A 12,957-nucleotide genomic window follows, 5' to 3' on the forward strand; every position below is an offset into this window, starting at 1 on the left:
CTCTCTCTCTCTGGATGTTTTGTGTCACAGCATTATGTCCTGGAAGCTCTCTGTGAATAAAAGACAGTTTTTGCAGGGTCGTTTATAGAAACCAACGTCCTCCTCTGCACAGGTATCTGCAGAGGAGGCTCTCCCCCCTCTCTCTCTCTCTCTCCCCCCTCTTTCTCAGATAAGAGTAAATGAAATGGTTCCTTTCACCTCTCCTATCTGGGCCTGGGCAGGAAATGCGCCTTGCTTTGTAAAGATGTGGGGAGGAATGACTTGTGACCTACAAAAACCTCCTGATAACTATTTATTCACTTATCTGTGTATTTACTGTTGGCATTAGGCGTTCCCACTCTCACCATTCTTGGCGACGATTCATGAGGATTATACGTTTGAAATTTATTTTCCAAGCCTATAAATACTGATGGGCACAAAAGCAATGACTTACACATTCTATAAAGGCATTTGTTTATCGCAAACGGTGGCTTAATTCTCTGAGTATGTTGCACGAGTTGCATTTTAAAGACTTGACGTTGTTTTGATCTCGCTGGTTTTTATCATCATGACATGGAAATAGCCTTTAAATGGGGGATGCACTTGGGGAGGAATCCATCTCATTTCTTGTGTAAAGACGGCTTAAAAAAAAAAATGTTACTTGGAAGCGGGGGAAGAATTCAGGAGCCTCCATACAGCTGTGTGAGTTTAGGGACAGAGGTCCAGTAATTCATCACACTGACCAAACAAATTAACCACTTGCTCCCAGAAATTCAATCAGCGTTAACTCTGGGAGGTTTAGTTGTGAATGAGATTCAAAGATTTTGCCAAATGAAGAGTAAAAGACAGAAGCTACAGTCTCCAGAGGCAGACGGAGACGTGTTGGCAGAAGCAGCAGATTCAGACACAGAAGCAAAGAGGGGACAGAGAGACACACAGCCAGGGGAGCAGGGGTCATTATGCAGCCCGGTTGTCTTTTATTTATTTACCTTTAAAAGGAGCTGACTTAAAAGCCCTGCACCTCCTTAAATGTTTGATTGATTCACTGTTTCCAGGAGGAAAAAATACAGAGATAAAGCAGAGTATATTCAAGCTCCCCCATCCAGAAAATGAGGTCCATTAGGACTCTGTGTCTCTCTCTTTTCCGGCTACATCTCTCTATGTCTCTCTCTCTCTCTGTCTCTCCTCATCTCTCATCTGCCTCGTCACGGCCTGACGACTCAAAAATAAAGCGAAAGGGGGGGGGGGGGGGGAATCACAACAAAACGCCACCAGTTCTTCTCTCTTGAAGAAAGAAAAAAAAAAAAAAAGAAAACGAAAGGGGAAGTATAAATGACTTTTAGCTGAAAACCTGTTGGCGAGAATACAGATGAAGCACATTTCCTGAGCAAACAGTGAAGAGATGTGAGAGATGAGCCAGGCAGGAAGGCGTTTTGGACTATAGAGTGTTATTTTTCTCTCAGAGGGGAGAATCATTACATTTTGAAGAGAATGTGTGACTCAATCTAATCATTGGACTTTTTCAAAATCTTAATTTTCATCTTATAGTCAAACCTCATACATCCCTTATATTTTTTTTGCATTTTTACCACATTTAGTTTAGCTAAAGGTTGGCAAAAATTCTGGTCAACAGAAAACGTGGTCTGAGTTGCTTTTTTTTTTTTTTTTTTACAGCTGTTTGTGTTTTTTATTAATTTTATTTTTTTATATTTCCCCCCCTCTGTCTTCAGGCTATCAGTCCATCACTAAGGTAGCCTGCCACAGCCTGCTCTGTATTCAATCTGCCGCCATTACCATCACAATGCGTGATTATGAAATTCAGCTCATTATCATCACAATTATCTGCTAGACATTTTGAAAACGTCACTGCTGGGCCTAAAAACGAGCTGCTACCTTAGCAAAGTTTAGATCCACATCGCTTTACTTACACAATGCACCAAACATTAAAAGACACAACTAGATGAACATTTTAAAGCTAGCCTTTAGCCTACTCTTTTGTTTAAAGGGTCTATAAAATATCTATGAAATTAGGCCCTATGACAGTAGCTCACAGACTCGCGCAGATTTTTTTTCCTGAAAAAACAACAAAAAAAACATTAAAATCTCTTCAATCAAATAACTTAATCACCACTAAAATGCTAAAGAGGTATTGAGACTTTAAGCATTCATGAAAGCCAACACAAACGCACCGACACGCGCGCACACACACACACACACACACATCAACTACTTTTTTACGCGTCACAGTCGATTCCATGGCGACCTACCTCTCTCTCTCTCATTCCCTATTTACCTCTCTATATATTTTTCTATCGTTGTCCTCCTTCTCTCTCGCTCTCTCTTTCCCTCTTTATCTCTCTCTCTCTCTCCCCCTCTCTCGCTTTCTGACATTTTGACTTGTAATCGTTTTAAAGCGTCTCCGGGCTCTGACATATAGAACTTTAGCGGCGCTGTTTCTTTGGTCAACCGGCATGAAAGAAGAGGAAACGGGATTCGTTCTAGTTTATTCCCTGTTTTCTAAGTGCGTGCACGTGTGTGTGTATGTGTTGCTTTTTTTTTTTTTTTATTCCAAGAAGAAAACGCACCGTGGGAACCTGTGTCAGTCACAGAGGAGTCGTTTTCTTCGCGACTAAATTGCAGAAAAATAAAAACTAAAGGCCTAATTCATATTCTATTACACGATTTCTCACGTATTACGTAAACGACACGTAATTTGGAAGTCTGAAATATATTTTTCGTTTATGGAAGTAGTCTACTTTCAACACAAAATACAATATTGGCTTGCTGAAAAAGTTCATAATTTAATTATTTCCTGATATTTTAGGCCTCAATAACGGCCATTTTTTTTGGGTTGATAAATAATGATTCTTTCTCCAAAGCATGTTGTTTTGCTTTCTTTCTTTTTTATATAAGGCTCACTTTAAAATGGGAGGCCGAACAGTTAATATTGTAATTATTATTTTTGCTGCTGTCACTTATGAACACTCATTCAGACTGTGTTACATGCATTAAATGTGAAGGGAGCTTTCTGTTGTTTCTCTGAAGGGAAAGTGGACACAAAGCACGGCCTGCCATGTCACAGCTGACTGCACAAGTGTCCCTCCATTCTAAGAGCACCGTGCTCTGCTGATGTGTCCTTGAGCAAGAGTGTGCACACAGCGAGCCTGAACCTGTCTGACCCGCAGCAGAGTCTCACCTTGTTGTTGGTATCACCATAAGACCTGTGTCTCTGTCTAACCAAGTTATAGGAGCAGAAACACTGATAGTGTTTGTGGATCAAGTTCAGCTTTTAGTCATGCTTTGTTACCCCTATGCCCCCCCCCCCCTCTCTGACCCCTGCACCTTCTCTTTCGTTCAACCAAGGAAATACAACAAACCGTGTTGCACAAGGCAGCAACAATCACAACAAAGCGAAGGCTTGCACAAATACAACAACGCGTTGAACATTAAAAAAAAACATGAATACAGCTTAATGCTCCAAATGTGCAGCTGTTTGATCAAATGCAAAAAACAAGACGTTCAAATAATAAAACATAATAATAATTAAATAGCAGTTTCATAAACGATCTGCATGCATCAACATGTAAAGCACCGAAAACATCCAGATCTTAACATTGTATTATTTGGGCAAACATGCTTTATTTAGCCTAAAAATAAATAGTGCTATAAGAAGAGGTTATTAACTTTCCAAGCAGATTTCAGAGTTCCACCAAGACAGTTTCGAGCTTTCGATACTAATGAATTAAATTAATCAAATAAGAAAAAGAAAGCAACTGCTCCAGTTTAAAAATGTGACTTCACTGTGAGAGACTTATTAATAAGCCTAGCAGTCATATAAGACTGTTTTTTTTGTTGTTGTTGCAGCTCGATGTGTTCCGCTGTTGCTCTTGTATATGCACACAGAGCTGATGATGATGTGGGGGTTGTGTCAGTTCAGAGCAGATGGACTCATGCAGATAGAGCACCTATAAACGTGTAAACTTACTGTGCATGGCAGCAAACGGGTCGTGTTTACAGTGAATCTCCATCTCAATAGTAGGGCTGGAGGCCCCTGAAAGTCACGATATGAGGGGGTCCAAAAATAGAAAAATTAAAAAGCTACCGGACGCCCCGTTTCAGGCGGACACTTTACTAACAGACCGTGAGCTCCAAAAAAAAAAAAAAAAAAGAAATCAGAGCCAGTTCCTTCAAAATAGAAGATCTCTTTTTCTGCCAAAAAAAATATCTAAATAACAAGGGGATGATTGACTTTGACTAAAAAATATACAAATATATTTTAATATACATGGGGTGTCTCAGGTAGAAGGGAAGAAAGAAATGGCGTCAAAATGTGAATCAGAGACGGGCTCCCTCCTCATGGAGACGGGACACCACACCGGGGCTCTGCTGGCGTCCCCAAAACCAGAGGAGGGAAACGACTGCCACAGTGCTCATTCCTTCAGCTTATCGTCTGCACCGGGTCCCCTCAGTCCCACCAAAACACATTCAAACTTTCGCCAAAAAATAAAATAGAAATCAAGAGGTAAAAAAGTGACCTCCCTCCCTTTCTCTTCTTCCTCTTCTTCTCGGTCCGCTGGCCGTGACCCCTGAACTGCGACTTCACCGATGGGGGGCTGAACTTCCCCCCCCTTTCAGTGAGTTAAAATAAATCGCAAAAAACAAAATCGCAAAAAAAAAGCCAAAAAATAAAAACAATCTTTACAAATCCACAGATTTTTTTTTTTTATCTTCCAGATTCTTTCCTGCACATTTCTTCCTGTCCTCGGCAGCTGTTTTCACATTAACACTTGGTAATCTCCATCAATTACAGCGCGTGAGAGCGGAGGAGAGAGAGCTCGCATCTTGAAGTCACATATCCACCGTGCCACAAAAAAGCAACAAAAATTAAAAATATCAATCTGAAAAATGGACTGCAGACAGGACGGCTAAAGAGCAGAAAAAATAACTGTGATACGAGTATAGAGGCTGGGATGCGAGTTGCTTTTCCAAAGGCAAGTCTTGGTCTGCTTCTCTTGCCCCCTCTGTGTGGACCCGGACTCGATGCTCGAGGACTCCTGGTTTAGATGTCTGAGTTCTGAGACACGTTTCTTCGCGCTGGATAAGAAAAGTGTCCTGTCCGAATTGAAAATATTGTTTTCTCTGCACTCGTGCCAAAAAGGCGCCAAGAGATTGTGATGTAATAAGTAAATATACAAGCTTCTTGAAATGCACAGAGATAGACTTCCTGCGCCCAGCGTCCACGGTGGCGCACGCGGCGTTTCAGGACCAGCTCTCGTGCGGACAGCGCCCGCGCTCCCAACCCCCTGGAACCCTAACCTACACGCGCCGGCCAGCTGCCCGTCACTCTCAGCGAGGCCAGCCAATCACAACGCGAGCGCTGCCTACACGTCATCAGCCAAACCCCACATAGAATCGTGAAGAGGAGCTTTCTGATTGGCTTGCGCGAATCCCGTGGGCCAATGACGCCCCACATGTATTGTCTGTCGACCAATTGGGAGGCGAGGCGAGGCTTCGCAGGACTCGGGGAGTAAGATGATGGTATGTGTAATTTCAATTAACGAAGTAAGAAACTTAATGCCTTTATACCCGTTTGCGCTCAATTTATTCATGTCAATATCAAAAGGCTAATTAATTGAGTATTACTTAAATGAGGATTAGTCGCAGCAAGGGCTAAAAAAACGAGGGAACTCAAACATTTGGGAAAGAAGGATTTAAATAAAGAAAAGGTAAATAAATACATTTAAAAAAAAACACTTAAACAATAACAGATTTTAACATTTCCGGGAATCACGTTTTGTCCTAATATCATTAGAACAAAAAAATCGGAAGCTATTGACTCATTTCAACATATTCGTGGTCCCACAAGAACGAGGGTTGTCAAGTAGGCTATTATGAAAACAATTGCCCCTGTGTAATTTCCGCCTTATACAGCATGTTATAAATCTTTAGCTTTGGGGGACAATCGAGTAAAGTAAGCATATGAAACATGCATTCCTACTCATTACCTAATTGATTGCGGATCCAAACGGACGTGCTTTTTAATGAAATGCAATTGGCGAGCTCCGCATTTAAACTGTAGGAGAGAGAGGGATTCATTACAAGCTCGTCCCACCTGATTTCAGAGGGCATATCTGAGCTTCGCCCCTGTAATATTAAACACACAAATAGCCTAAAGCACAAGCCAAATTAAAAAGTGTTATTTCCCTTCTTCCTTTTTCAAGACATTTAATCATTTCAGATCCACGCTGTTTATACAGCGCGCATAAGACACGTGGATTACACACATTTAAGGCCATTATCTAATATGCTTTTCTGTTAAAAGCCAGTATATGATTAAAGATATTAGACTAACACGACGTTAGCGGAAGAGGGTAAATACAGTGACACAGAAAAGACGGACAATAACTTTAACTTTATCCTCAAAAGACTTACAGATTTGATATACCTCAAGGCTATGTATCTTATCATGTAAAGGTCAATGTATAATATCATAGAGTACTTTTTTATTTTTTTTATTTTTATCCTTGCTTTGATTTCGCTTTACTTGCCTCCTGTCAGAACGCCCAAACTAATAAAGTGGATGACGCTCAGGCTGTCCTCATTAAAACGAACACTATTCTTCATTATTTGTTGTTTTTTAATCTGATCCACAGCGGATTTTAGGAGATCTTAGTTTGGACTTTGCTCTTTGTAGAAAGGGTTCTTTTTGGTGGAGCTGAATGCAACCACGAGGGGGCGTTAGACTTTAGGCCGTGTGCGTGGGAGCACGCGCGTACACGCTGCAATACACACACGCAAACACATACAGGAAGACTTACAGCAACTGTACTATCAACAAACTTACACTGAGGGAGTTTTCAAAGCAGTCAGTGAGACAATAAACGGAGCTGAATATAAAAGCACCATTCAGGCCTGCATGGTAGCACCTACACACTGCATGATGTCTCTGTGGCAGTGATCTCACCTCCTAATAAACTCGTTTTTTTTCTATCTTAAGAGCACAATATGATTTCAACAATCTGCATTGATCCCTGCTGCTCTTTAATCCACTGGCATTGAGGAACACCTTGAAACATTCACACTAATCCTCATTCATATTTCACATCTGTTTCCTGCGTATTCATAAATGAGGCCCTCAAACAAATCTGACACACGACGAGCTGCATTGATTTGTTTTTTCTTTTTTTTTCTCCACGCATAATAAGACTAATTTACAATAGACCATCTAAAAGAAGTGTAGTCTTAGTTCACACAGAAGAACTTACATTCAGGCTGCACACAACGAAAGGGAAACTGGGGATGTGCGAACAATGGCAACACCTGCTGAGATCAAATACTCTGCAAAGTGGAATATCTCAGGATATTGCATATTATCATATGCATGTTATGATCTTCATTATTTTTACATTTTCATTTCGAGTGTTTTTGCATTCTTCTTTCTCCAAACAAAGCATAAATTAATAGTTTTGCATTGATAGATCAGAGTATCCAATTTGGCTTTTGGTGTCTCCAGTTTACAGACAAAACATAAAGATATCACTTTGGGTTATTTTTGGTATATAAATATACAAATAAATACAAAAATCTTCTTTAGTTGTGCTCGTTCTCCCTTCACACCCAGAGTCTGTTTTTATTTATTGAGATTTAGACTGAGCGCTTCTCTTCGGCAACAGAAGTCAATTGCAGTCGTCGCCCTTGTCTCTACGATTTGCAAATTAAATACATAAGCAATTAAAAAATCCAAACACAATCAATCATGTATACAAATTGTTGTTGCTTTAGGGTTGAAATTTTGGAGGAAACTTCCATCAGGGTAGGACGACTTTAATCCGGGGGTCCAAATCCATTACCATATTTCATTACCTCGGAAATGGGAGGATGAGAGGGGGGGGGGGAGGCTGGGGGAGAAGAAGGGGGGAGGAAGAGGGAGCGTTTACTTTTTTAAACATTAGTAAGAATGTGGTGGAGTTGTGATAATCATTTGGAGGCAAATTGGAGGCATCGCTGTTGTCTAAGTGCTCACTCTTCCTCGCCCTTCCCTCCATCCACCATGAAAAAGCTTCGGCTGTTTTGCTTTTTTTTTGCGCGAGAGCCTCGAAACGGAAAAGCAATGAAAAATTAATAGCGCATGTTAACTCCACCAGCTCGTTTATTACACGCCCGCTGACTGTAAACATAATGAGAAAGCTGCCGTATCTGTTCTTAAGTTTGCACTTGCTTATAAAATATAAAAGTCATAATAACTGTTCAATAAAATATATGGACTGAGCGGAGTGAGCCGTGCTAGACTTCCCAAAGCAGGCCAATCATCACACTCGCTGCGTCTCCCTCTCACAGCCCTGATCGAATGAATCCATTTGTAATCATTTGTATCGATGATAGTGCGTAAAAGACCAGTCTGTCATGTGTCAGGGGGAGCACGAGCCCCCTCTGGTCATAGCATCAGGTCTAACCTTGTGCTGTAATGGGGCACTTCAGGTCAAAACGAAAGTAGGCTATATGCCATGTGAGGTCATCTCTCTCCTTCTTTCTCCCCTCCCTTCTCGATTACTCTCCTCAACCCTCCACCTCTCTACGGCGTCTACGCAACAAACGTATTTGGCCTATAAATTACAGAGCGTAATGTCTGATTAGTTCGCAACGACGTTGGGAAAATCAAAATTAAGAATAATAATTAAAAGAAAGTATTATTATTCAGGCCCTAATTGTCTGATGGTGTAAGAAGAAACTGTTGATGAGAAACACAAGGGGGAAACTGGTGAACCTCAATGTATTCAGACCTCAATACCACCACTGAATCCAAAGTTGGATTTTATTTTAATATTTTTATTTATTAATTTTACTTTATTTATTTATGGGGGGGATCTTAAAATTAATAAATAGCAAATGATTTAAAACTATCTTTCCCCACACTTTTCATCGAAAATAATTATTTAACATCAGCCCCAGCGGCCACATTTCGCCACACAGAAACCGAAATGGCGGCTTTGCTTATTGGTAAGAATCGGCCTTTGCGCACTTTTACGCACGACCAACCTACAGGGCGGGAAGAAAGGAGTTCTCATTAGAATCACGTTCATTCTTCCCGAGTCTCCTTTGTACCCCGAGCACGTTTCTTAAAGTGAGAGTAAAATAGAGAGGCTGTAGGTGAAGGCCTTGGGCCCTGAAGACTTTACACACCAACAGGGGAGGGCCTCCTTTAAACTCTGATTTCCTCTGCGGTTAAAAGGTTATTATCCAATAGCTACAAATCCCAACGCATTCATCGTTTATCCTGGGCAAGGCCCACTCCAACAAAGACTGCAAAGAGGGCATTATTTGTCTTAGGCTTTCTTTGATGACCAATTTACATAGAAGGCCGGGCACAAACTGACGTATTTTAACCATGGGACGACACGTTAGACTCCAACATGACTCCTAATAACAATATTGTGCAGGTTAATATGATTAAAAATAATAATTATGCAGCGTTTCCAAAGAACAAAAACTGTATTTAACATCTTCTTTGCATGTTTAACTATAGTGTCAGTGCCAGGCAATCAGAGGAATCCCCAGTATTTCAACGAAACACAATGTTCTTCCTCAGAGGATCACCTGCCCACCGTTTCTTAATGACAAACGACGTTTTATCAATGCAGACGCAGCGGGCAGCAATATGAAATGATGTGATATCCATTGGGTGCCATAACAAGGTCGATGGCCTGATCCATTGCTGTAGCAGACCCCGCTGGTTTATGAATAGGCCGAGAGCAGATGAACCTGTTGAATAACAGCAATGCACACACGCAGGAAAGAGCCAAACACAGACTCTTTCAGAGAGTGGCTTTGGTCTGAATTATACTGCAGTGTAAACTTTTTGTCCACAGAGTGAAAGAAAGACACACAGCTTTCATTGTTCGTCACTTCAGTCCTCATAAAACATGTTCAAAGTGTTTTGGCTTCATTTAACACAGAAACACATTGCATGCTCAACACATCTATGCTTATTGCCTGCTCAATAATAATAATAATAAAACCCATCACCACAGTCTTGCAGGTATCCAAAAGTGCCCTAAAACATTAATCCCAATTTATAATGTAATCCACTCCCAGGCAGAATTGGTACTAACTCACAACCATAAACTGGCCACTTATATTGGCAGAAACGAACCACAATCTGAAACAGCATGAACTAAACTAAAGAGAGAGAGAGAAAGAGAGAGAGAGAGAAAAAACTTTTAGGGACAGAATTCTGGCTAAAAATCCTCAATAAATTCATAACTGGCCCACAAAAAGTCATAAAGCCACAACATTGGATAAACCAAAAGTGATGAAAAGATTTTTGGGGAAAAAGTTCACTTTTAAAGTTTAATCTCCAGTTCAGAAAACTTTTTAAAAGTTTAACTAACTTAGGACATCACCAGCATTTCTTCTCCAATATATTTTATCTGCCAAAAAACTTCCACAACTTGTATTTCAAAGTTTTACAAATTAGCCAAAATTATATATATATATATATATAGTAAATACAAACACACAACACAAAAACCTGTTGACATAGAAAATATTCATTCAACTCTACCTAAAATTGAAATTAAGCTCAACCAGTGCGACCCTACCTGCTCTTCCCAGCCGCAGCGCAGGACTCTTGGGCCCCTGATCCATGTTGCCTGGTTAGAACAGGGGGAGGCGATAACGGGAAGAAAAAAAAAAAAAAAGGAAAGAACAAAAACTTTTTCCAGTGTCCACCTCTCCCTCTCTTTCTCTCTCTCTCTCTCCCTCACTTTCTGGCACAGTCTTCTTCTCCCCCCTTTCGTCCTACAGTACTTTTGGGGCGACTTGTAGGCTGAAATAATTCGACCCTTCCGCTCCCTCTTGCACACCCTGCAAGTGTTCAGTCAGCTGCAACTAAACGCTTTAGGTGGAAAAAGGGCTTCGGGGGGAAGCGTGAAATGATCACGCCGAGTAAAAAGAGCCGCTCTCGCAATGTGCGCTCATGTCCTGTTCCTTTTCGCTCCCTGCACGAGCTTACACACACAAATTCATACACGTGCACACGCCTGCGCACGGCTAATGCATACATACACACATCATGAAATCTCCACCCTTCCCTGCAGGGCCGCGCCTCCCTCACTCGCATCTGTTACCAAGTTCCACTTTACTAAACTTTCCCGCCCCCGCCCTACTCTCCCCTTCTCTCTTTCTCCCCCTCTCTACCCTTCTTTTATGTTTGACTCATTTCCTGTGGGGAACAAGACAGCGATGTAGGCAGGTAATGTTAAGTCCTATGCGTAATGCCATAGTAGTTTTGTTTCAAACAAGAGAAAGTTGATTCTTAATATCGCATGTGTCTTTTCAGCATCTTCACAGTGAGCCTTTAAGGGACTTCCTCCAAACAGCTCTCCTCCTTTGGCAGCATACACCTGTTACGCACGGCGCACTTTACGCATTACGCACGGAGACTGGGTGCAGTACTTTGAGTTACATCTTCACCTTCATCAATCTGCTGTTGGATAGTGAAGTCTTCTGCTCCTCCTGTCCTCCTTCTGCGCTAAGTGTTTGTGACAAATCGGAAAGTTCTGATGCTCGGCTCTTATTGTTCGTAGACACACACCTGTGAATGCACAAACTTTCACTTCAATATTAATTTGCCAACTAAAAATGTCCACTCATACTGATACTCGCCGCTTTGTTCACTTCTCATCGAGAAATATAGTTCTATGGCGGAACAATGACAGTGGAGATTTCCTGAACACGTGCTCTTTTTGGTTCGTCGATTTTTATTAAAGATGAACAACTTTCAAGAGGGAGAGTTTTAGAGTCAATCAGATCAACTGAGGAGTGCACTTGGTTACAACATATGTTATGGATTAATAGACTTTTTGGCCCACCATCACCCAATACAACAACAAAAAAAACCTTAACCTTAAAAATATTTCCTCTTTTGTTCAAGATTTCATTCATCAAATGACCTCTGTGCTCAAACCAATACTGATGACAAATACATTAAACACGTGTCTTATATAAAACAACCTAAAGAGAAGTGAAGTAACTAAGCAGAGGACTTTAAAAAAAACTTTAGTAGTTCATCAAAATAAAATGTCGTTTTAGTGAAAGATAAAGACATTTTTAATGGTGAAGCACTTAAAGACTATAGCCTAAAACAACATGTAAGCATGGGCTCTACTCTTCAAATACATAAATACAATTTACTGTCACAAATCAAGGCAATGCAACATTCTGTGAAGGCCAAATGGAAAATTAAATTAAAAAACTCGTTTCGTGTAGAAGCCAAACGGAAGGAGCTTTGACATTAAGATCATTTCCTTTCATCGTCTGTCATCTTTCTGTCACTGAAAACAAACGAAAGATTTTTCTAAAATTCCCCCCTGGCCAGACCAAACACTCAACAGAGCCTGTAAAGTACGATTTAAAGGAGGATATTCAACAGTCAATATGTCTCTTTATTTGGTTTAAAACGTATCCCTGTTTCTCTTTCGACTCTGCCCTCCAGACAGCTGCAGGTCTCAGGGTTCACGCGCAGCTCCGAGACAATTGAGTGCGGAACAAAGCGCGAGACAGCGACCCTTTTGCTCTGCTTGTCGCCGCGCGCTGCAACACTACGACCCTGACCTCCGGCTCGCGCCCACAACATCAAAACATAAATAGGCTGCTAATGTTTCTGACAGGTTCAACTGGGTACTTAAAGCGAAGAAACAGTCCACTTTACATCTGTTACAGGCAAACCATGAGGGTCATCAGGGAGATCCATGTTGGAATTTAGAGCATATATGTGTATACCATTGGTATGTTAGCACGAAGTGATAAGCCTACTTCAAGGAAAGAAATGTATTAAAATGATGTTCATCATAAAAGAAAATATTTTTTAATTTTCTTACAGTCATATTTAGGTTGTTAGACAACTTCTGACCCAGTGTTGCCAATAAATACAACTGATGAGATTTTCTTCTTTTCAGTCAAGCTTTCAATAACTGTAAT

General features: G+C 40.9%; 1 protein-coding gene across 5 annotated transcripts in view; it reads right to left on the reverse strand.

The window, feature by feature from the left end:
• pax5 (paired box 5) overlaps positions 1-12,957 on the reverse strand; it is a 56,392-nt gene extending 43,435 nt beyond the window's left edge. The window contains exons 1-2 of one of the 5 annotated variants that reach the window (XM_079338395.1): positions 11,452-12,957; positions 10,578-10,628 (exon numbers count right to left, since the gene is read on the reverse strand). In XM_079338395.1, coding sequence (XP_079194521.1) covers positions 10,578-10,623 — 46 coding nt within the window. In that variant the 5' untranslated portion in view covers positions 10,624-10,628; positions 11,452-12,957. Of the gene's footprint in view, positions 1-3,964; positions 4,129-10,577; positions 10,629-11,451 lie in introns of those variants that run through there. The other 4 variants (XM_079338396.1, XM_079338398.1, XM_079338397.1 and 1 more) reach the window with 4 other exon arrangements.

Source organism: Symphodus melops (genome assembly GCF_947650265.1).
Source record: "Symphodus melops genome assembly, chromosome: 2".
NCBI lineage: Eukaryota > Metazoa > Chordata > Actinopteri > Labriformes > Labridae > Symphodus > Symphodus melops.